We start from the raw sequence: 24,466 nt of genomic DNA on the forward strand, positions 1-24,466 counted from the left end.
AACAAAGCCACACTTCCTAATAGTGTCACTCCTTTTGGGGTTCATTTTTCTTTCAAACCACCACAACATCTGACAGCACTTGTTAAATTGTTCTTTGACGATTTCATATATGTATATAATGCATTCTGATTGCTCTTACCTCTACTTTCTTTTATTGCCTACCTCCTCTTCCATACTAACTTCTATTCCACATTCACATATTCTTGTTTAGTTTTGTCCCTCTGTGTTCTACCAAGACTGTCTATGTGGCCATGGGATTGAAACTATCTGTTGTATTCTGTGGGCCCACCAGTGGATACACAACTGAAGGCAAAGTCTCTTCACCCTCAGAGTCTGTCAGTACCAATAGTTTATCAGTGAGGTATGTGTCTAACTCAGATCTGTGACTGACTGTTGAGAGGGCCAGTCTTGTGCAGGCCCAGCCCTTATTTTGCTCTATGTATTTCAGCTACCAGGATGTTAAAGATGGACGAGGGAGAGCATGTAGGTGCAGTTTCTGTCCATTCAGGAGGTGCAGAGGAACCCACTGGCTAATCCTCTCTGAACCCTGGTGAAGTTCCCGCCTCTTCACTCCTGGCTCTGACCCTTTCAAAAAGCAACCTGCCAGAGCTGGGGTGGAAGCTTTCTTCTGTTCAGCTTTGTACCTCTGAACTATTGCTTGTAGAATGCACGCTCTCTGTGACTCTTAGATCTTGCTTTGCTGCATACATAGTCTTTCAGAAAATATGTTATAGCAAAAGGAAGTTCAAGTGCTATATTCTGGACTTTGGGATCATAAGGATTTTGTTTCTCCATCCCAGTGCTTGGGGCCAAACCTAGGGCTTCACACATTAGGTATGTAGTCTGCCAGTGAGCTCCATCCCCAGGCTAGAACCATGAGTTTAAGCTAAGAGGTTGGCTGCTGGAGAGGAGCTGACAGTAAGAGAGCTATAGCTCATGGCTTGTTGACCAAGGACAGCAATACATGAATGAGATAGATGCTTGGGTTTTTGGGGGTGGGTGGAGATTTTTTTTTAAGTTATGCCTAGATTGGTGCATAGTGGAAAAGAGTAAAGATTCAAAAACTACCAGGAGTTACAAAGCATTTCTTCCCTGTCCCACTAAAAACTATCTATTTGGAACATACTGGGAGAAGCAGTTTTGTATTCTTTGATCAAAGATTATTGAAATTATGCTTTTGGAAAAACTAATATTTGGATCTATTTGATTTTTAATTATGTGTATGTGTCTGTGTGTGGTTTGTGTATGTAACCACTGATGGTTGAGAAGGCCAGAGGTGCTTGGTTTTGCTGGAGCTGGAGTTGCAGGCAGTTGTGAGTATACTTGATGTGGGTTCTGGGAAGTTAATTTGGGTCTTTCTTACAAGAGCAGTATATGATCTTAACTGCTGAGCCATATCTCCAGCCACAGAAAAACTGAATTTTTATTATCAAGATATTGTTATTGAATTACTCAGTTTGTATTTCAGGAAAGATGTTAACAGTTCATGTTTTGATACAAGGTCTCACTCTGTAGTCTAGGCTAGCTTTGAACTCTCAGTTTTTTTTCTGCCTAAGCCTTCCTAGTGCTGGGATTACAGGTGTGTATCACCAAATCTGGCTCTATACATACTTTCTAATTTTTAAGAATAAGATGGTTCTTGGGTTGGGGGTTAGGGATCAACTAAATTGAAATATGTATCAAAACCCTATGTGGAAACCTGTTACTTTGTAATCTAATTTAAAAAATAAAAGTAGCCAGGCGGCAGTGGTGCATGCCTTTAATCCAGCACTTGGGAGGCAGAGCTAGGTAGATCTCTGTGTGTTCAAGGCCAATCTGGTCTGCAGAGAAACCCTGTCTCGAAATAAATAAATAAATAGATAAATAAATGTAGCAAAAAAAAAATTACAGCAAAAAGGTTCAGGACTGGGGATGTCCTTCAGTAATAGAGTTTTTATCTATTAGGGGTTTTATCCCCAGCATTACATGTGCTTACATACTTGTATGCATGTGCACACACACACACACACACACTCTTGCACACACATGCACACACATGCACTCACTTGCACACACACACACACACAGGCACACAGTGTGCTCACGCATGAACACACACAACAATAGAGATTATTTTCTGATAGAGATTATGGAACTCTCCTTGACTGATCCAAATCTAAAGGCTGATTTAGGGAATGCTAAATAATAAGATAATGTTGAAGGGCTGGAACTGAGTACCCAACATTTGCAGTATCAACTTTTTCTAAGAAAACCCATATATGAGATGGAGGCATAAGCAACAGGGAACAAAATTCTAGTTATGAAATGTATAGGATTCCAGGAGAAAGTACAGGTTGCATGCTACGGCAGATAGAAGAGCTGTGATTCTGATAATGCAGCATCATGGAGGCCACTGTTCAGTCTTTTAAAGCTCCTTTTCCCCATGTTAAAGCCACTTCACACTTAATTTTTCTAATTTGCCACTTAAGGAGAATTCTACTTTCAGACTGTAGCTATCTATCTCTGTCAAGGGATACAGAGGAACCCTGAGCCAAACACCTGTTATAGTGCTAATGGAGAATTTTTAATTACTTTGTATAGTGACAGTTTTTCCCCCATAGCAAAATTATTTTGCTCTTTGTAGATATTTGCTAATTATAGTGTGTTCCCTCAGCTCACAGTTCTGGCATGCCTGTGCGCTGAGCTGAAAAATAAAGGCTACTCACTTTCCTTCTTCCATTACTAATGGTAGGGTAAAACTACCACCCACTTCTTTTAAATCCCCTTTCATAGCATGTGACAACATTCGAGACTGTGGAACCCACATGTTGGGAGTCTGAGGTGCTCTTTGAGTTTGGCTGTATGTGTCAGATGGAGATCTAGGACCTGTTTCCCCAGCACACAGTGAGGGCTCTCTGGTTCTCTCCTGAATTTCACACCCTCTTCCTATCTTTATATGTTGCCTTTTCTTTCACTGCCTGCCTTTACTAATTTCTTTTTTTAAATTTATTTTTCTCTCATACATTACATTGCAATCACAATTTCCCCTCCCTCCACTCCTCCCAGTTTCCCCTCTCTCCCATATTATTTATTTCTTGAAACAGAGTCTCATTATGTAGCCCTGATTTCTTGCTGGTCTGGAACTTGCTATGTAGACCAGGCTGCCTTGAACTCACAGAGATCTGTCTGCCTCTGCCTCATGAGTGCTGTGATGAAAGGTGTGACCCAGCTGTTACTCCTGTTTGTGGTACTGGGACTGAATTTAGGGCTTCTTCATACATGCTAGCCATATCCCTAGCCTTCCCCCCCCCCCCCCCCCCCCCGCTTTCCCTCCTTTTTTTCGTGTGTGTGTATGTGTGTGTGTGTATGTGTGTGTGTGTGGTTTTTAAATAGAGTCCCTTGCTGAATTACCCAGACTGGTCTTGAAACAGTGATCTTTCTGCCTCTGCCTCCTGAGTAGCTGAGATTATAGACTGGTGTCATTAGGCCTGGTTTCTTGTACTGGTTTCAACTTGCACCTTTTTTGTCTCTGTTGTTACAAGAATCCTTCCTCCTCCTTTTCCTCTTTCTCCACCTCTATTTATTAATTTCTCACTCCATCTTTTCTCTCTCTCTTCTTTTCTTTATTTCTGTTTCTTCTCCCTGAATCGGAAGTGGGGAAAAACGTAATCTGTGGTGACTTTGGGGTATCTATTGCTTTTGGCCTCCAAAACTTGAGATGTAGTTGATTTATAGTGGGTTGGGGAGTGAGTACAGTAACTCACAATTGGTCTCAATTCACACTCTGCCATTTAGTAGTCATGGGTGAACCTTACATGTTTCCATGGGTGCAGAGGATTCTTTTATAGTAGGTTTACGAAGTTCAACTAAATGTGTCAACCCCTCACAATACTGTCAAGTAGTAAGAATTGTGTACAGATGCGTGGCAAGGAGATATGTAGTTCACAGAGGTACTGAGGTGATTTAGTATGAAGTTCCAGAAGCTGCAGAAATGGTGCAGGTGCCTAATCAGTACATTACAACATTGGTGGTGGTGAGGCCAATGGCAGCTACATGGAGAGCTGGCATCCGCTGGGAGCCCCATCAAGCACACATCTGGTTAGAGTTTATTAGTACTCTGTAGCCAGTGTCCCACCAAGCTAGGATATACAGGAATGCCCATCTGAAATCATCATTTGAGTCATAACTCTAATATGTTTTATAGCTGAAGTAAAAACCCTGTCCTAGGGTGGTTGCTATGAGTGACTGAGGCTTTTTTCTTCTGGTAATAAATTTAAGGTTTATTTTTTATTTATTTAAAAAGTTTTTATTTTATTTGTGTGGGTGTTTTGCCTGAATGTATATCTATGCACTGAGTACATGCATGGTGCCCACAGAGGCCGGAAGAGGGCATCAGATCCACTGGAACTGAAGTTACAGATGTTTGTGAGCCACCATGTGGATGCTGGGAATTAAACCTGTGTCTTCTGGAAGAATTGCCAATGCTTTTGATCACTCAGCCATTTTTTTTATGCCCCTATTTTTAATTAAAAATATTGTTATTAATTCTTTGAGAATTTCATGTACTTTAATCATATCCATCCCTACTAACTCCTCCCAGATCCACCCCACCTCTCTAATACCCTTTGTGTTCTTATTTATTTTTATTATTTTTAAATGACCCATCAAGTCCAATTTGTGCTGCCCCTATACTTTGCATTGTGGGACCATCCACTGGAGCATGGTTGACTTCCCTTCCCCATAAGCCATCACCTGACAATAACTCCTCAGCTAGGGTGGGGGCTTGTGAGCCTTGCCCTCTCTCCAACCTGTAATATGGACTGGCTTGATCTTGTGCAGGTCTTGTGTAGCCAGCCATGAATGCTGTGTGTTACTGAGTGCAGTGGTATTTTCATGTCCAGAGGACAATGCATTGCCTCAGTCCTTCCTGGCATCTGGCTCTTACAGTACAGTCTTTTTGTTCCCTCTTCTAAGATGGTCTCTGAGCTGTGTGTTACTGAGTGCAGTGGTATTTTCATGTCCAGAGTATAATGCATTGCCTCAGTCCTTCCTGGCATCTGGCTCTTACAGTCTTTTTGTTCCCTCTTCTAAGATGATCTCTGAGCCTTGGGGAGTACTTATAATTTTTAGAAGTTCACTCTTGTTTTTATTTTTGTGTCTAGGTTTCTGTCTATGTTGGAAGAAGAAGTATATAGTCAAAATTCTCCTATCTGGGATCAGGATTTTCTCTCAGCCTCTTCCAGAACCAGCCCACTAGGAATCCAAACAGGTATACTTCCTTTTATGTAAATCAGAGAGCAACCAGGAAGATCAAGCCAGAGTGTTAGTTGTAGTTCACTTTGCATTTATTAGAGTTTCTCATAAGGAAATGGATAACCAGAGCCAATAAGTCTTGTATCTGCATCACTAGTAATGATGAGCAAGTAGGTACTAACTCACATTATGGAACTGTGTCTGTGTTGTTGAGCAGTGCAAGCACAAACCAAAAAGTTAAAGCCACGTTAAGGACAGGAAATCTTTGTTTGCATAGTCCAATTAGTAGAGGATCAAATTCCAGGAAGTTGAGCTCTGTCATGAAATGCTGGCTTTTCGAAGATGCTTCTATTAGCAATTGTATTAATTTTTTTTTCTGTTGCTGTAATAAAATACTCTGACAAAAAGAATTAGGGGATAAAGGGTTTATTTGGGAACAGTCTATCATGACTGAGAAGCCATGCAACAGGTAGGGCAAGGCATAGTGGCAGACACAGGAAGCTGGCTAATCACATTCCATCATCACACAGAAAGTCAAGAGAGAGAAAACAGGGGTCAGATCTCCAAGTCTTCCCTCAGTGAGTGTACTTCTTCCATCAAATGTCCACTTCATAATGATTCTATGACCTCCCAAAACAGCTCTCCCAGCTGAGGACCAGTTGTTCAACTTCATGAGACTATTGGGGATATTTCACATTGAAACCACAATAGCAGTCATTTGCAAGCTATGCCCAGGAATCAAGCTTTTTCAACTGTGATACCTATTTTATGAAAAATGGTGGGATGGTGGATGAAAGAAGGTGATCCTGGTTTCAGTATGTAAAGCACTTTTTAATGGGACCAGATTGTTCTTGCTACTCTCTTTGCCAGTTCCAAGTCTATCTTTATAATATACTAGGAGTTTTGACACACATATACAGTTGGGTAACCATTGCTGTTTAGTTCCTTGGTGAAAGATCTCTGGAAAATATCTCTCTGTGTGTGAAAACCTTTCTGGCCTTTGCCTGATTAAACTCCTCCCCTTCTGTTTAACTTCTGATAAGGTTACCTGCCATAGCACCAGACAGACAAGGCAGAGGTTGCCTCTGTGTTTAATGTTGTACCCTTAAGCTAGATCATGCACTCTGGTGTTATGTGAAGCCAGTCAGAAGTGATCTGTCATCTCCTGTTCTGGTGTGTTTACAATGTGTTCTTTGCTGGGAAAACAGAGTGTAATCACCTACATTGCCACCATGTCTGCACACCCATGCCACAGTGATAAATGGCTATCATAATAATGAGTCTGAAGTTCTGCCAGCTACTCCCAGTGTCTTCTGGATCCCCAGAGCTGCTTCTGTTCACATTGCTTCTTTATACTTTGAGAACCAGAAGCCTGTATGCTAGAAGCCTGTGTGCCAGCTTTGTTCTTTAGCACCTCCTGAGCCTTCTTTTAGTGGTGTAGAGGAGGGCAGAATCTTTCCATGTTGCCCAGACTAACTCTTGGGCTGAAGCAACTTTCTGTTGAGTAGCAGGGATTGCAGGTGCTGCTGTACCCCATTTTTTATTGTGATTCAGTTGCTTACAGTTAGAATTATCAGGGGTTGGTGGCTTATTGTCACCTGGCTTGCTTATTCTACCTCCTGACTTGGCTGCTGGGAACATCTGCAGCGTGAACCACTACTGCCCGAGAAGACTCAGTAAATGACCTTTTTGGGTACCTGTGCTACAATGTTACTGGGAATGTTCACTACCTACCATCTCTCACTTCCTCAGCTACAACTGAGTGGCACACCCAGCAAAGCAACATATTACGATGTATAGTGGGAACCACCAACACTTTTTTTTTTTGGAAATAAAACTCAGATGCAGAGCAGTTACAAGCTTAAAACAAGGCATTCCAGCCTTAGGATTTGACACACTTAGAATAAATAAGATTTGCTCCCCTCTCATTCACTTTGCATGTGTGTGTGCCCTCTGCCTCAACACACACACACACACACACACACACACACACACACACACGCCTCCCGGTATCCCTGCTGTATCCATTTTTCTGTTGCTATGATGTAACACCATGGCCAGAACCAACTTATAGAGGGAAGAGTGTATTTTGGCTTACAGTTCCAGAGGGCAAGAGTCCATAATTGCTGGGAAGGTGGTGGTAGGAGCAGGAAGCTGTCCAGTCACGTTTCATGGTAAGCAGAGAAGGCAAGAAGGGAGTGGGGTGAGGCTGGAAACCTTCAAAGACTGCCTTCAGTGAAGTACTTTCTTCAGCAAAGTTGCATCTAAGTAGTAAATAACCTCCCCAAACAGCACCACCAGCCTTGGATGAAAGATAAAAGAACCCATGGGGAACATCTCTCATTCAAACTACCATACCTGCTGTATTATGTATTTTCTCAGAAATCAATTCACAATTACAAATATTTCTGCTTATGAACTCCTCTCAGAGGAAAGGACTTTTTCTTCCATGGGAATGGTGTTGTTGTTAAAGCCAGTAAGTGTATATGGATGAAATCTTATCTAGTGAATAGGCTACCTATAACTTTTGCCTCTTATCTCAGTAAAATAGCATACTGAGAATTTCAGTCACCTCTGGAGGTTGGAGATAAGGCTTGTCCACTACTATTGGTATGGGGCTGGATTACTTATTAATATGGAGTCCCCTGGCTTTCTTCACTTCAGGGAACAACTTTAGGCTCTGTCAATACCCTACCACTGTCAATTATACTCACAAAGTTTAGCCTCCACACTCAATCTTCTTTTAACTAGTTTTATCACAGTGGCTGCCAATTGGTGCTTTGTTTATTGAATGATTGATTAAATTTTTTTTTTTTTGGTTTTTTCGAGACAGGGTTTCTCTGTGTAGCTTTGCGCCTTTCCTGGGACTCACTTGGTAGCCCAGGCTGGCCTTGAACTCACAGAGATCCGCCTGCCTCTGCCTCCCGAGTGCTGGGATTAAAGGTGTGCGCCACCACCGCCTGGCCGCGATTAAATTTTTTTTAAAGGAGCAAACATCCATCCTTATTTACTTCTTGGCATCTGTGTGTATGAAAAGAGCTTTACCTTCGTGTTTACTCACTATTTTATCAATGTGGGCTTGGATACATTATAATTCTGTTCAGTTAGTTATAATCCATGACTCTCTAGTTTCTTGAAGCTCTGTGGTTTTACTTTAGCATGGCTTTTATGGTGCTGGACAGTCATAGGATGGCCTCATGGTCTCACATGTACTTGGCTTCTTGTTGTCTAAGAAAGGAGTCACCTAACACCCTCTTTTCTTTCTCTTGGGACAGTGATCAGTCATCCTGTTACTGGACCAGCATCACTCAGTTCAAACTCCTCTTCCCATGAGCAGATCAATGGAGGGAGAACAAGTCCTGGCTGCAGAGGCCCTTCTGGGCTTGAAGCAAACCCAGGTAAGCTCTCAAGTGAGTAAGAGTGCTGCAGCTCACACTGGGAACTCAGTCATCAGAAGAAACCCAGAGCTGGATTCAGACTCACTAACAGTTATGTTTCCCCATGACTTTAATGGCTAGGCTTTGGGGGCATATTGCTGTGTAATAAACAAGCCCACAGTACAGAACTATGACTGTAAAAAACTTGCAATGGGTGATGATGGTGCACACCTTTAATCTCAGCACTCAGGATGAAGGCAGAGGCAGGTGGATCTCTCTGAGTTTGAGGTCAACCTGGTCTACAGAATGATTCCCAGGACAGCAGGGCTGCACAGAGAGATCCTGTTTCAAAAAACTAAGAACAAACAAACAAACAAACAAACAAAAAACTTGTTATTACAGCACCCGTGTGGTATGTCCTTTGGTAGTCATTAGCTTTCAGGTAGTCTCACTCAGTTTTGTTTGGACTTACCCACAACTTTGTGATCTTCAGTCTTGGTGTGGCTTGGCTAAAGCACTTAAGGGGAAACAGCTTTCTTCCATGTGTGTATCTTCCTTCTCTGGGGTCATTGTACTGCACAAAATATGTTTTTGTGACAGTGGCTTCACCACAGGTCAGTCTGAGATACACTGTGTTATCTATAGGCGGCACCCCTTGTTGCTGCCTAGCCCACAGCCCTTACAGTGCACTAAGAAAATCTGTTTTCTTTCTGAAAACAAAGGAAATAGTGTCTTGAGGTGGAGAATCTGCCTCATTCTGGCATCAACAACAAATCAGATGGATGAACGTGGAATCACAATGGGGGAGAAATGAAGAAATGCTATTGGAAATTCCTTCAAAGTTCATGTGCAAATCATGGAATATGGTTACTTGTTGGTCAAATATTTAAAGATAATTCTCACTCATCTCCAAAACCAACTTTCATAGAGTTGGTACAATTGGAACCATGTAGTGTATTGTACATAGCGTTATGGAGCCTTTTCTATAGACTACATGCTTTATAGTACTCTGCTTTTTAAAGTTAGTGAGAGTATGGTGTGGAAATGTGCACACTGGGCTTCATATTTAAGGAGCAAATTGCATTTGGACATTGAAAATTACTCCTTCTCCTCCATCTTCTTTTTTTTTGAACAGGTAGTTTTGTGTATCCCTGCTGTCCTAGAACTTGCTATATAGACCAGGCTAGCCTCAAACTCACAGAGATCTGCCTGCCTTTGCAGAGTTGAGATTATGGGAGTGCACTACTATGCCTGATGTCAAGTTGCTGTTCTTACTGTTCATTTAGTTATTGGACTGGTGATGCAGCTCAATGGTAGAGTGCCTGCCTGGCACATACAAAGCCCTGGGTTCTATCCTCAACAACAACAACAACAACAACAACACACACACACACACACACACATATACACACACACCAGTTATAAAAATTAAGTGCAGGATATAAATAAAAGATCAAAAAAAAAAAAAAAGCCAGAAAAACCAAGCACGAGAATAGAAAGGAGAAAAGGTCATGACAAGCTGGGTATGGTAGTAAATGCTATAATCCTAGCATTTGGGAGGCTGAGGCAGGAGGATTAGGATTTCAGGATTAATTTAGGTTACATAGTAAGTCAACCTCCAGACAGGGTCACATGAGACATGTTTACATACCTTAAAAAAAGAATGAAAAAGAAAAAGCTTCTATGTTCCACTTTCTCAGGAGGAACTTTGGAGAAAGTTCTCTATGCCTTTGCATATTTTTCCCAGCCAGTGGCCTTCCTTACCTTGTGAAGTATCATTTTTAAAGTAAAATAATCCAATCCTTCCAAAAATTTACAACTTGTGAATCTTAAAGTGGACCATTTTGTAATGAGAAAAGAAAATTCACCATTTTAAAGTTATTTGTTTAACTTTTTATTATTTCCCTTGTGCATATGTGTATGGTATACATGTGAGTGTGTGTGGTACACAAGTGTGTGGATCTTCAAGGTTGATGTTAAGAATCTTCCTCACCAGGTGGTAGTGGTGGCAGTGAACTCTTTTAATCTCAGCATTTGGGAGGCAGAGGCAGGTGAATCTCTGAGTTTAAGGTCAGCCTATTGTAGAGAGGGAGTTCCAGGATAGCCAGGGCTACACAGAGAAACTCTGTCTCAAAAACAAACAAACAAAACAAAAAGATTCTCCTTTAATCACTCTCCACTTTATTCTTGAGGCAGGGTCTCTCAGCTGCACCCAGAACCCATAGGTGAAGGTTAGTCTAGCTAGCCAGCTTGCTGTAGAGACACTGGGCTCCTTCTTGCAATTACAAGTGGGTCACCATGTCTGCCTAACTTTTGTGGTTCTGGTGATCTGAATTTTGATCTGTACATTTGCAAGGCAAGTTCTTTTACCTTAGCCATCTCTCCAGCCCTGTTTTGTTTATTAAAAAATAAAACAATTTACTTGTATTTTAAAAATATATGAATATAAATATATTATATAAATATAAATATATTATACCTAAATATAATGTACATGCATGGATATATACATCTATTGTGTGGTGTGTAAATGGTGATAAGTGGGATTATAAGGAGAAATAATCAGATCAACCAGCACTGAAGGTTTGAGAAAAAAACTCAAGTAATTCTTTGACCAAGCAGACAAAAACAGAAAGAGAATCTAGGTATTCTAAAAATTTGTCTTCTAGCTCTGGTCTGCTGGGTGCTCAGGGATTATTCTACTACACCATTGGAAAACAGAGATTCTTTCTATGAAGACATGCAAATTTTAAAACAAAAAGAAACCCAAAACAATAGCAACAAAAATTCTAATTTGGGGCCATTAAAACAGTCTTTAACCATCTTTGACATTTATGATCACAGGAATATATTACAGTTTTGAACTCACTGTGTAGCCAAGGATGACTTTGAGCTCCTAATCCTCCAGGAATAATGAAACCAAGCTCTATATCTGCAGATGAAGAACCATGTGCTTGGGGTTGGAGAAATGGCTCAGCATTTAAGAGCACTAGCTGCTCTTGCAGAGGACTCATGTTTGGTTCCTAGTATCTATATCAGACAGCTCACAATTGCCTGTAACTCCAGTTCCAGGGGATCTGATGCCTATGCTCTGTGGGCAACACACACACACACACACACACACACACACACACACACACACAGACACACACGCATATATGCATACATGCAGGCAAACACTCATACATATAAAAATATCTTTACAAAAAGAAACATGGGGGTTGAGGAGATGACTTAGTGGTTAAGAGCACTGGCTACTCTTCCAGAGGACCCAGTTTCAATTCTTAGCATCCACATGGCAGCTCACAACTGTCTGTAACTCCAGTTCCAACCCTCACACAGATATACATGCAGGCAAAACACTACTGCACATGAAATAAAAATAAATTGAAAAAATTGAAAAAAAAATGCTTTAATAACTCGAATGCCAAGTTGGAAACATCTTAGAAAATAGGCAATCTTTAAAATAGATCTGGAATTAGCAAAGGTGGTGATCTCCTTTCCCTTCCACCTGGAAAGCTACAGACAGCCATCAGTGCTATTAGAAAATTAGATGAGAGACTCGTGTGATGGCATACACCTAATTATCCCAGCATTCAGGAGGTAGAAGCAGGATTGCCACAAGTTTGAAGCCCACTTGAGCTATATATAGTGAGTATTAAACCAGCCAGGGATACATAGCAAGAGCCTGTCTCACCCCCATATCCCCTTCCCAAAATAAGTTAGATTTATCAGTAATATTTTCCATGTCAAACCATCTGTTTTTTTGTCTTTTGTTTGGAACATCACAGGAGAAAAGAGGAAAATGAACCACTCTCATGCTCCAGAGGAAGCCAAGAGATCCCGAGTGATGGGGGATATTCCTGTGGAATTGATCAATGAGGTTATGTCTACCATCACAGATCCTGCAGTGATGCTTGGACCAGAGGTCAGCAGGGTGAACCAAGCAGGCAGTTGGGAGAGCCCTGCTGGTCTCCCTACCACACCAGCTGTCAGAGATGAGGGTGGGGTGCTGAGAATGCACTGCTAGTTACCTGTAACTGGAGGTTACTGTGGGGAGGACAGGAATGGCTAACCAAGATATGGTTCCCCCCCCTTGATGAATATCAATTACAGGGCCACAAACTACAGTTTCAAGTAATTGGAAACCTTTCCATCTTGAAGAGTTTCAAACCTCCATCAGTAATGCAAAAAGTCTGTGATAGAAATCCATGGACTTCACCTAGAGATTCAGTGGTGATCACATGCCATTTCTCTTTGTTTACCTCCTTTTTCCTCTCGTGGACCTTTTAGAATCATTTCAGCATTCCAAACAGATATAATAAATACCTCACACCTAATGCATCTCCTCTGTCTCATACGAAAGCAATTCTCTTGTATAATCATATGAGTTAGCACTCAGTAAATTTAGCTTTGTTACAAGGTTCTCTAGTTTAGGATTGGCAGACTGTAGTGTACCAGTCGGATCTGGTATTCAGCTTATGGGCTGAAGTAATTTTTCTCCCTTGGCCTCCCAACTAGCTAGGAGTAAAGGTGTGTCCCAGCAGGCTAGGCTTGTAACAGTTCTCATGGACTGTGTTATCTGTACACCATTGCACACAGCAGAAAAATTTGACAATTGAGGCTTAGAATGTATGTCTTGCAAAATGTTTATCACTTGACTTTTCACAGAAAAGTTTGCTGACCTGTGGCCTAATATGCAATCTATATCTAATGGCCATCTTACCAATTTATGCCATTCATGACATTTATTTTTATTATTGTTGTTGTTGTTCTTGGAGGCTCATTTAGGACCTGAGCATGGAATTTAGTTTTCATTTTTTCATCTCTTTAGTGTCTTTTTTTTTTTTGTTTTGGACAGGTGTCATGCAGTAGACTGATCTTGGAGTCACTATATATCCAGGATGAATGACTTTGAACCACCATGCTAGGTTCATGTGGTGTTGGGGATCAAATCCAGGGTTTCCTGCATGCTGGGCAAGCACCTTACCTCTGAGCCATATCCCAGTCTCTTTAGTCTGCTTTAACCCCAAACAGCTTTCCAGGCCCTTCCTCTTCTCTTGCAGTGCTGCCTTTGTTGTGGAGGCTTGTTGGCTAGCTCTGCATAATGTATCTGTTTGGATCTGTGTAATAGTTTAGGTCAACCAAGGTAAAACATTTTTGTTGAAAGTACTGCTGGCATCTTACTGCAAGACATTCAGGAACAGGGAGGTTCAAGACATTTCCAGGAAATGAAGACATGGCCTGAGTAGTAGTTTATAAACAACTTCTGTCTTTTCAGTGTGGCTTTACACTGCTCTGTTTCTGAGGTTTTTTATCAATGCCAAGGATAATTCAGAGAACTGAGTGTTGCAACAGAAACGTCTCTTAAAATACTTCTTTTCTTCTGGAGCATCCAGTCTGTGGGGACCTAAAGCTGAGTTCCCTTTGTGTATGCGCTTTAAGGTTTTTGTAACTTTTCACATGAGCAGAGCTTGGTCTGCTCAGATGTAAAGTGGGGAGGCAGTCACCCATCTCACAATCTGTTGCTACAGTTAGTAGTGTACTGGCATGCCCAAGAAAGCTGCTACATTTCAGATGTCTTTGCAAGCTGGTTGTTAAATATCTTGGTAGCTTGTACCACAGTGATAGCTGGTCACCTGGACAACCAGCTGGAGCCCTCAAAGCTAGTGCTACAGTTAGGACTTTTCTTCCCAGCAGAACCATCAAAAATTTCCTTGCCCAACATGGAGTGGATTAAAGCATGAGGTGCTGGCACTAGGCCGTGCAGCCTGCTATGAGTTAAGTCAGGATCAATAAAGAAAATTGTCTTCCAAAAAGAAGTGCTAAGACTATAAATATGACTGCTGCTTTATAGTGTATTTCAAGATTTGGGACATGTTATCTTTTTTTTTTCCCCCCTGCTAATAAGAGTTTTATTAAAGATAAAAGGACAGAGAGTGAACAGGCCTGCGGGAAGCACGTGTGTGGAGAAGAAGAAGGAAGAAGAAAAAGGGGACATGTTATCTTAATGGGCTTTAATTTTTCATTATTATTGCTACTCTGTTATTATTATGTTATGTGAAGGAGTCACTCCACAGGCGTGGAGGTCAGAGGACAACTTTCAGGAGTCAGTTCTTTCCTTCAGTTGTGGATTCTGGGCATCAGACTGAGGTCATCAGGCTAATACAGTGATAAGCCATCTTACCGGTTCTCTTTTTAATGTGTTTGTGTGTCTGTGCACCTGTAGGAACACTTGTGCCGTGGTATGTGTGTGGAGGTTAGGGGCCATAGGAAGGAATTGTTTCTTTCCTTCCATCAGATGGGTCTTGGTTCATGTGATGGCTATTCTTGGTTGTCAACTTGACTATATCTGGAATGAACTACAACCCAGAATGGAGAGCACACCTGTGAAAGATTTTCTACTTGGTTTGAAGTGCATAAATCTACCTCTAGTTCAGACTTTTCAGGTAGGAAGACACCCCTCTGCTCTGGATCTTTAGGCAGGAAGACAACATGCCTTTGATCCGAATATTGAGATAGATAGGCATACCTTTAATCTGGGCCACACCTTCTGTTGGAAGCCTATATAAAGACATGGAAAAAGGAAAGTTTTGTTCTTTGCCTGCTTGCCTTTACCTTGTTAACACATCCATTTCCTCACTGACATTGGAGCCTACTTTTTTGGAATTCTAGCATATAAAGAAGACCAGCTGAGACATCCAACCTTGTGGGACTGAGCAACTACTAGATTCTTGGACTTTCTGTTCACAGCTAGCTATTGTTAGATTCTAAGTCATTCCAATAAATTCCCATATATATATGCAGAGAGCGGGGGGGGGGGAGAGAGTGAGTGACTCATCCATAAGTTCTGTGACTCTAGAAAACCTGACACATAACAGATTTTGGTATGAGAACTGGTTCTAGAGGAAGAAGTATACAAATCTTTTAAGTATCTGAGATAGGCTTTTCAATTCTGCAGCACCTTCGGTTACTGAAGCCTCTCCAATCACTCCCTTTCCTGGGAGCTCAGAGAGTACTGAAAGCTCATGGTGTGAACTGTATTACAAACTTAAAGAGATAAATGCATTTGATTATCTTGATTCACCAATTGTGAATGGCAATAGATTTGATGACCCTGTATGTGAAACTTTTGACAGTTTGGGGGAAAATAATGAAAATGATGCTGCTGGTTGGTTGCTTTTAGCATCTCTGTATAAGCTGATAAAGGATAGGAATGAACTCTGAGATAAAAATCAACCAACTTCAGAATATGGTGAAAAACAACAAAGGGATAGTCTGTGTAAAACCTAATCTTCTACAGTAGGAACTAGTCTCCCTTTGAAAGACAGCTCTTGGTCTGCTACTGGGCTTTGGTGGAAACTGAACATTTGACAGTGTGCCACCAAGTACTATGCAACCTGAGCTGTGTTATCCAAACAAGTATAACCAAGTCATAAAGTAGGACATGCACAGCTGCAATTCATTATCAAATGGAAGTGGTATATATGAGATTGGGCACGAGAAGGTTCTGAAGGCATAAGCAAGCTACATGAAGAAGTTGCCCAAATGCATATGATTTCTACTCCTGTTGCAATGCTGTCTGCTGCCAAATTTGCATCTATAACCTCATGGGGTGTTCCTTATAGACAGTTGACTAAGAAAGAGAGGACTAGGGCCTGGTTTACTGATGGTTCTGCAAAAATAGCAGGCACCACCCAGAAGTGGACAGTTGCACCATTACAATCCCTTTCTGGGACAACCCTGAAAGACACTGTTGAAGGGAAATATTTACAATGGACAAAACTTTGGGCAGTACACATGGTATTACAGTTTGTTTCAAAGGAGAAATGGCCAGATGTGTGATTGTTCACTGATTCATGGGCTGTAGCCAATGGCTTGGCTGGACGATCAGGGACTTGGAAGGAGCATGATTGCAAAACTGGTGAGAAAGCCATCTGGGGAAGAAGTATGTGGACAGATCTCTTCAAATAGGTGAAGGATGTGAAGATACTTGTGTCCTGTGTAAATGCTCATCAAAAGGTCACTTCAGTTGAGGAGGAGTTCAATAATCAAGTAGATAGGAAGACCTATTCTGTGGATGTGGGACTGGCCTGAAGCTAAGAAGGAGTCTGAAGCTAAGAAGGGGTTCAAGGCATGCCTGAAAGCCCTGGATTTTCTCATCTTGAGAGTGGTAGGAGTTTGGCTGATCCTCTGCCTCGCTCAGAGGGCAGCAGACCCCAGCAGTTAGGCTTCCCCTAGTGTGGACATGCTCCGATGCACATAGCAAGCTCTTGCATTTCCAAGGCTACAGGGACTGGTTGCTGCTCACCGCTGAAACATTCCAGGCTATACTCCCTATGACCTTATAAAGTTTTTTCCCCTGGACCCTGTTGCCTTTAAGTATACAAATCAAGCACCTTCAATTTTTTTTTTTTGTCCCAACCAATAACATACCAGCACATGAATCCAATCAGCCATTCTTCCTAAGGTATAAATGTCCCTTGCCCCCTCCAAATAAACAAATTGTCCACTGACACAGCCTCCCAGGTGTTTTTTCCCCCTATGTACTCATAGCCACTTGGGATCTGCCTTTGGCCCCACCTGTGCTCAGGCCGTTTCCCCTACCCAGGTCAGTCTGGTCCTCAATAGTCCAACCATGCTGGGACCAAGTAGGCCTCACCATCCCAGTATGTGGATAGTCGGCCTTTTACCCCAGCCATTTCTGTCATTGCCCAGTGGGTCCATGAACAAAGTGGCCATGGTGACAGAGATGGGGGTTATGCGTGTACTCAACAACATGGACTTCCATTTACCAAGGCTGACTTGGTAAGAGCTACTGCTGAGTGCCAGATCTGCCAATAGCAGAGACCAGACAAAACCGAGCCCCAGATATAATGCCATTCCCTGGGTGACCAGCCAGCAACCTGGTGGTAGGTTGATTACATTGGGCCACTGGAAATGTTCATGGAAAGAATAACTCTTTGTCTTTATTGGATTAGATACTTATTTTGGTTATGGATTTGCCTTTCCTGCACATAATGTTTCTGCCAAAACTACTATCCATTGACTTACAGAATGCCTATTCACCATCTCATCATGACATTTTACACAGTATTGCTTCTGACCAAGGAACTCACTTCACAGCCAGAGACAGTGAAGGGACAGTGGGCCCAATGATCGATCTTACCTTATTCCCCATCATCCTGAAGCAGCTGGCCTGATAGAAAGATGGAATGGCCTTTGAAGACACAGTTACAGTGCCAATTAGGTGGCACAGCCTGGAGGGCTGGAACAGGGTTTTCCAGAAGGCAGTATATGCTCTGAATCAGCATCTGGTTTCTTCCATAGCCAGAATCCTCAAGTCTAGGAGTCAGGATGTGGAAAAAGGAATAGTTCCATTCACTGTCACCCCTAGTGACCTACTAGGGAACTGTTTGCTTGACCCTAAGTTCTGCTGGCCTACCAGTTTTGGTTCCAGAGTGGGGAGTGCTCCTGCCAGGAGCCACAACAAACATTCCATTGAACTGGAAACTCAGTCTTCCCCCTGATCTTTTTCAGCTTCTAATGCCCTTAAACCAACAGGCTAAGAAAGGAATAACAGTGTTAGGAAAGGTGATAGAGCCAGATTACAATGGGGAAATTGGATTGCTTCTCCATAATGGAAGTTAAGAAAGATTATGTTTGGTGTGTGGGAAATTCTTTAGGGCATCTCTTGGTGCTATGGTGCTCTGTTATTAAAGCCAATGGGAAATTACAACAGCCTAATTCAAGCAGGATGACAAAGGATCCATCAGGAATGAAAGTATGGGTCACTGCCAGGAAAAGAGCCAAGTCCTGCTGAAGTGTTTGCAGAGGGTGGAGGAAATGAATGGGTAGTAGAGGAAAGTAGCTATAAATACCAGCTAAGGTCACATGACTAGTTACAGAAATGAAGATTATAATTGACATGAGTACTTCTGTTTTATTTTGTTAAGAATGCATTTGTACAGATATTTATATTTTCTTTCAATTTCTTTATCATATGTTGTCACATCAAATAATAGAATATTAAAAGGATGTTCTCCAAGGAACATTGTCACCTATTCTAAATTAATAAATGCATTATGGTTATACAAAGGATATTTATATTATGTTTAGGCATTATTATGACCTGTTTATTGTTTTCATTTGGAAATTAATCATGACATAAGGAGATATGATTATGTGTCAAATTGACAAGGGGTGGATTGTGATGGCTATTCTTTGTTGACAGCTTAACTATATCTGGAATGAACTACAACCCTGAAGTGGAGGGCACACCTGTAAGGATTGTCTGCTTGGTTTGAAGTGGGTAAATCCACTTCTAGTCCAGGCCTTTGAGCTAGAAAGACACACCTCTTGATCTGGAGGTTTAGATAGAAAAACATGCTTTTGATCCAGATCTTGAGGCAAGAAGACATGCCTGTAGTTGGAAGATTTCTCCAGTCCTACCTGGGCCCTGTGGTCAGGATGAATCTCTCCCACCTGTATCCTGCAGCTGCTTGGTCCCAAATAAACACACAGAGGCTTATGTCATTTACAAACTGTATAGTCTATGGCAGGCCTCTTGCTAGCTAGTTCTTATATATTAAATTAACCGATAACTATTAATCTATGTATCACCACGTGTTCTGTGGCTTTACCTGCGTCCCATTACATGCTGCTCCCTGGACAGCGGGAATGTGTCTCTCTGCCTCTCCTTTCTCTTCCTCCTATCTCTCTTGGCTTTTCCCACCTGGCTCCATCCTGCCCTGCCATAGGCCAATGTAGCTTTATTTATCATCCAATAAGAGCAACACATATTCACAGCATATAGAAAGATATCCCACAACACTTCCCCTTTTCTAATCAAAAAGGAAGGTTTTAACTTTAACATTGTAAAATTATATATAACAAAACAGTTACCAAGCAAGAATTACAGTTATAATATCTAGTCTATTTGTATTTGGAAAAATTAAAGAAAATATTCTATCCTATATTTGTGAGTCTAAAGTTTCATATCTAATTTATCTTTTTTTAAACTTCCTATAAGAAATTTTATTTTATTTTTTTTCTTTATTATTTATTATGTATACAATGTTCTGCCTGCATATATACCTGCAGGCCAGAAGAGGGCACCAGATCTCATTACAGGTGGTTGTGAACCACCATGTGATTGCTGGGAATTGAACTCAGGACCTCTGGAAGAGCAGCCAGTGCTCTTAACCATTGAGCCATCTCTCCAGCCCCCTAATTTATCTTTTATCATAACCAAAAAAAATTTTTTAACTACCTAGTCTTCAACTTCATCAACTACAAAAGACCCCAGAAGGATATAATATTACCTAAGTAAACAAGAAATGCATTGTAAGCAACTTCCAAAATTCTGGAAGTGACAGAGACAGCTGCCTGCCTGGACAGTCATCCAAAGTTCCTCTGCAATGTTGGGGCATTTATCTTCGATCTCTCGGCCTAGAGTTTCTCAGTTGCTTCTCTCTGTGTCCTGTAGAATATCTGGCAGTCTCCTCTGCGAAACAGGAACCTGAAGGACCATCTTGCCTTGCAAAGTTCATTGGTTACCTTCCTGTGGGTCCTGCATGTCCAGTCAATACATTTTGTCAAGCAGTCCATGCAAGAACAGTTTCTTACCCAAATGGCTATTTTTGCCAAGAAGAAGATAAACTCCATATGGAGTATCCATCTTCCTCTTTGAAGTAAATTGGTGCTGCCAGGGGCAGACATGTCTCATTGTCCAGAAAGTCTAAGTTGTAAAAACATTTTAAATGCCATATTCTGTAGGTCTTTGAAGTGTTTGAAGATTACCTACCTAATCGAAATATATCTATGTATACCTAGAAAACTTAACTAACATAACTATAAGGTTGATTATCGTGGATGACTCATTATTAATCTGTATTTCTTAATTATATGTTACAATTTTAAATGAGTTGTACAAACATAATAACTTAAACAAAAGTAGAAATATACAGTGTAACAAAATTAACTTTAAATTTGTATCAATAAACTAAAATCCATAGCATTTTAAAATACTTTTAAACAAGTTGTTGCTCTTTAAAAGTAGATTCAATAATCTATCCTTTTATCCTATCATATCTATATTATCCTCTTTTCTGTTTAGAAAGAGATTGCATTTATAATTAAACCCCTTTAAATAAAAATAAACATTTATAAACAATATTTTGGGAATTTGGGCATAGCTTCTCATACTACTTCCTGCTGGATGAGGGCACTGGCAATCTAATGGGGATGCTGAAAAAATTAAGAATTATGGTCAAGTCCTGATTGGAGTAGTCTGTGGGGCTGCATTGTCTGAGCCAGTTGCCTTGAAGCTGTTGTGGATGTTGGACCATCTGGGCCATGGTGTCATCGGAGATTGTTCAGGGGCTCTTGGCTGATCAAATCATATTAGCCTGGAAGCAATCCACATGTTCTCATCTTCTGTGGGAACAAAAGCAGAACCTCTTTTCCAAAGCAATGTATCCTTAGACACAAATTTTGAAGTCAAGATACTTTTAAAATATGCATATTGGTTTAACTTATCAGCCTTTACAATCAAATGTCTTTCTGCAGTTAAAAATCCCAAAGACAGTATAATCCAGATTCTGTGTGTGATTTCCATCTTTGCGTGGCTTATTTTTTATATTGCTTTTACTGTCTCTTTAAAGACTTTATTTTTTAAAACTACTTCTTTATATAACTGTCTATATTCATTTTCTTCTTTCTTCCAAGCCTATGTACATTTTTTCACACACTGTAAACCATTTAAAGTTTTATTTCATCTGAATCTGACTTATTGTGAGTCTATTGCTTTAAACTGTAGAGTGGCTAGGACAGAAGCAGCAGCCTTGGCTGCTGACTCCACTCATTTCAGCTTTCCAACATGGTGGGGATAATTCACCACCAGCTCTGGGAGCCATCTAACAGCTTGTAGCCCAGAAACCTTTTGTTTCTTTGTTTCTCTCTTTCTTTTTTTTTTTTTTTTTCTTTTCTTTTTTTTCTTTTTTGTACTAGCAAAAGCTGTATCCACCACGCACCATGATGTGCAGTTTGGAGACACCTCTGTGTACCTTGGTGAAAATCTACCATGCCGTAGCTTAAACCCACGTGCCACAAACCCACCATGGCCAGGGGACACATCACTGTACCCCAGCCTGCTATGAGCGACATGAACTAGGAAGGTGCTCTTAGCTATATTTATAATCTCTTCTTAAGCTCTCTCAGGTTTTATGTAGAAACTCTTGCCACCACATCTGGGTGCCATTTGTAGGACAAATGTTTCTTGGGTCCCGCCTGGCCCCCATGGACCCACAGCCACTTATAAAATAATCACTCAGAGCTTTAATATTATTTATAACTGCTTGGCCATTAGCTCAGGCTTATTACTGACTAGTTCTTACACTTAAATCATAATTCTTATCTATGTTTAGCCACGTGGCATGACATCTTTTCTAAGTTCTGCCTTGTCATCTTGCTTCCTCTGTGACTGGCTGGTAACTCCTGACTCAGCCCTTCCTCTTCCCAGAATCTTCTCATCTGCTTACCCTGCCTATATTTCCTGCCTGGCTACTGGCCAATCAGCATTTTATTAAACCGGTGTACAAAAGCATTATCCCACAGCACACACCTTTAATCTGGGCCACACTTTCTGCTGGAATCCTGTATAACGACATGAAAGAAGGAGAGCCCTTTGCCTGCTTGCCCTCACTTTAGTAGCACTTCCAGTCCACTGGAGCCAATACCTTTGGGATTCCAGCATATGCAGATGACCAGCTGAGGCATTTAGCCTTGTGGAACTGAATAACTACTGGGTTCTTGGACTTTCTGTTCAAAGCTAGTTTTTGTTTGATTAGTTGGACTGTAGCGTGTAAATCATTCCAATAAATTCCATATATATGCAGAGAGAGGGGAGGGGGGAGAGAGCGGGGGGGGGGATTCATTCAGTAAGTTCTGTGACTCTAGAGATCCCTGCCTGTCAATGTTCTGTTTTGTGTGGTTCTGTAGAGGAGAAGGTTCATTCCAGCATGAATTTTAGGTTTAGCCAAATATCAGGGGTGTCAGCTTCTGGGGAACTGACTGACCATTACTTTGCAAAAAGGCCTTTTTAATTGTTATACAATTTACATATTAGCAAGTCAATTTCTGAATACCAAAACCTCTTATCTGAAGTCCTTTGAAGGAATCAAATGCCAAAGCAATTCTCAGTCACAAGATCTCTCGGTTTTTTTAAGTTCTCTCATAACTAAGTTTTGCAGACACGTTGAACCCTTCAGGGTGAACTCAGATAAAATTTAGACTCTTGAAACAAAGTATCAGTAACACAATGTAACAACACAAAAGGCAGTTCAAAGTCTAGATGCTAACACTCCAGAATTTAAGCCAGATGCAATACTCTGTGGGACCTCCTGTCATACTTGTGTATATATACATACATATATATATATATATATATATATATATATATATATATCTCAAGACTTTGTCTAGTTATTTTATTCTGTGTGTGTGTGTGTGTGTGTGTGTGTGTGTGTGTGTGTTTTCCCATGCCTGTGTATACATAAAGGCCAGAAGAGGGTATCCAGGGTATGTTTTTCTATAACTCAGGTTATTTTGAGTTATTGTCAGGTCTTTTGAGGCACATCTGTCTCTGCCTTATTTGGAGCTAGGGTTACAAGTGTACAAAGGATGCACCTGGCTTGTTACATGGACTCTGGAATCCAAACTCCAGGCTCCCTGATTTTACAGTAAACTCTTTTAACCACTGAGTCATCTACCACTTAATCCACTTTTCTGTTTTGTTTTCTTAACTTGTGGGGTGAGGATGCACATATGATTATGACCCTGAAATCTATACCAGAGTCTTATTAGAACAGGGAAAGCTTTCATGTGCTCCAGTCCACTATTTTCAAAAAAGAACCTTTTGTAATATTTTCTTGTCTCTTGGATCCCAGACCAATTTTCTGTCAGCACATTCAGCCAGAGATGAGGCGGCAAGGCTGGAAGAGCGCAGGGGTGTCATTGAATTCCATGTGGTGGGCAATTCCCTGAACCAGAAACCAAACAAGAAGATCCTGATGTGGCTGGTGGGCCTACAGAATGTGTTTTCTCACCAGCTCCCCCGGATGCCCAAAGAGTACATCACACGGCTCGTCTTTGACCCGTAAGTTCAACTCATTCTTAATTCCTTCTTTAATGCAAGGGGGAACTGTTTAGTGACACTTAGCCCTTGGAATCCAGCTGCCTCCTCTCCTGATATGGATACATAGTCACACTGATTCAATTTTCATGTCAAAAATCACTAAGATTATTTTGTCAGTAAATCTTAAAGGTTCTTATTAATAGATTGAAGCTTTATGGTTTAAATTGCTAGGATTGGCGGGATGGCTCAGTGGGTAAATTCTCTTGCTGCCAAGCCTGATGACCTAAGTTCTGTTCTGGGACGCACATGATAGGAGAGAACCAACTTCCATAAAATGTTCTCTGATTTCTATACAAGTGGCATGCATTTGTGCATACGCACACACATACACACACACAGTTAGTAGACAGACAGATAGATAGGAGAGTGGCATACACTAATGTACACACACACTTGCACACACAAACAAATAAATGAATGAAATAAATAATAAGCTAATGAGGACTTTTCTGTACCATACTCTTTTTAGCCATTGCTTCACAGTCAATGCATTCTTGGTTTTGTTGGATTAATTAGGTACCACTATATCCTAAATACTCACAGGTAGGGTTGTACCAAAGCTTTGTTGGATCTTCAGGCAAAGTACAGAGCATAGCACAACCCATTTATGCAATGTGCTCTGTAAACACTGGGAAAATTATTGGGATTTTGGATAGGTTAA

General features: G+C 41.0%; 1 protein-coding gene across 5 annotated transcripts in view; it reads left to right on the top strand.

Annotated features, from left to right (window-relative positions):
- Positions 1-24,466, top strand: part of Kat2b (lysine acetyltransferase 2B) — a 119,317-nt gene that overhangs the window by 73,825 nt on the left and 21,026 nt on the right. For all 5 annotated transcript variants that reach the window (XM_059244162.1, XM_059244165.1, XM_059244163.1 and 2 more), the window contains 4 exons: positions 5,142-5,248; positions 8,508-8,630; positions 12,401-12,537; positions 23,558-23,766. In XM_059244162.1, coding sequence (XP_059100145.1) covers positions 5,142-5,248; positions 8,508-8,630; positions 12,401-12,537; positions 23,558-23,766 — 576 coding nt within the window. The remainder of the gene's footprint in view (positions 1-5,141; positions 5,249-8,507; positions 8,631-12,400; positions 12,538-23,557; positions 23,767-24,466) is intronic.

The sequence above is a fragment of the Peromyscus eremicus genome, chromosome 16_21 (genome assembly GCF_949786415.1).
Source record: "Peromyscus eremicus chromosome 16_21, PerEre_H2_v1, whole genome shotgun sequence".
NCBI classification, from domain to species: domain Eukaryota; kingdom Metazoa; phylum Chordata; class Mammalia; order Rodentia; family Cricetidae; genus Peromyscus; species Peromyscus eremicus.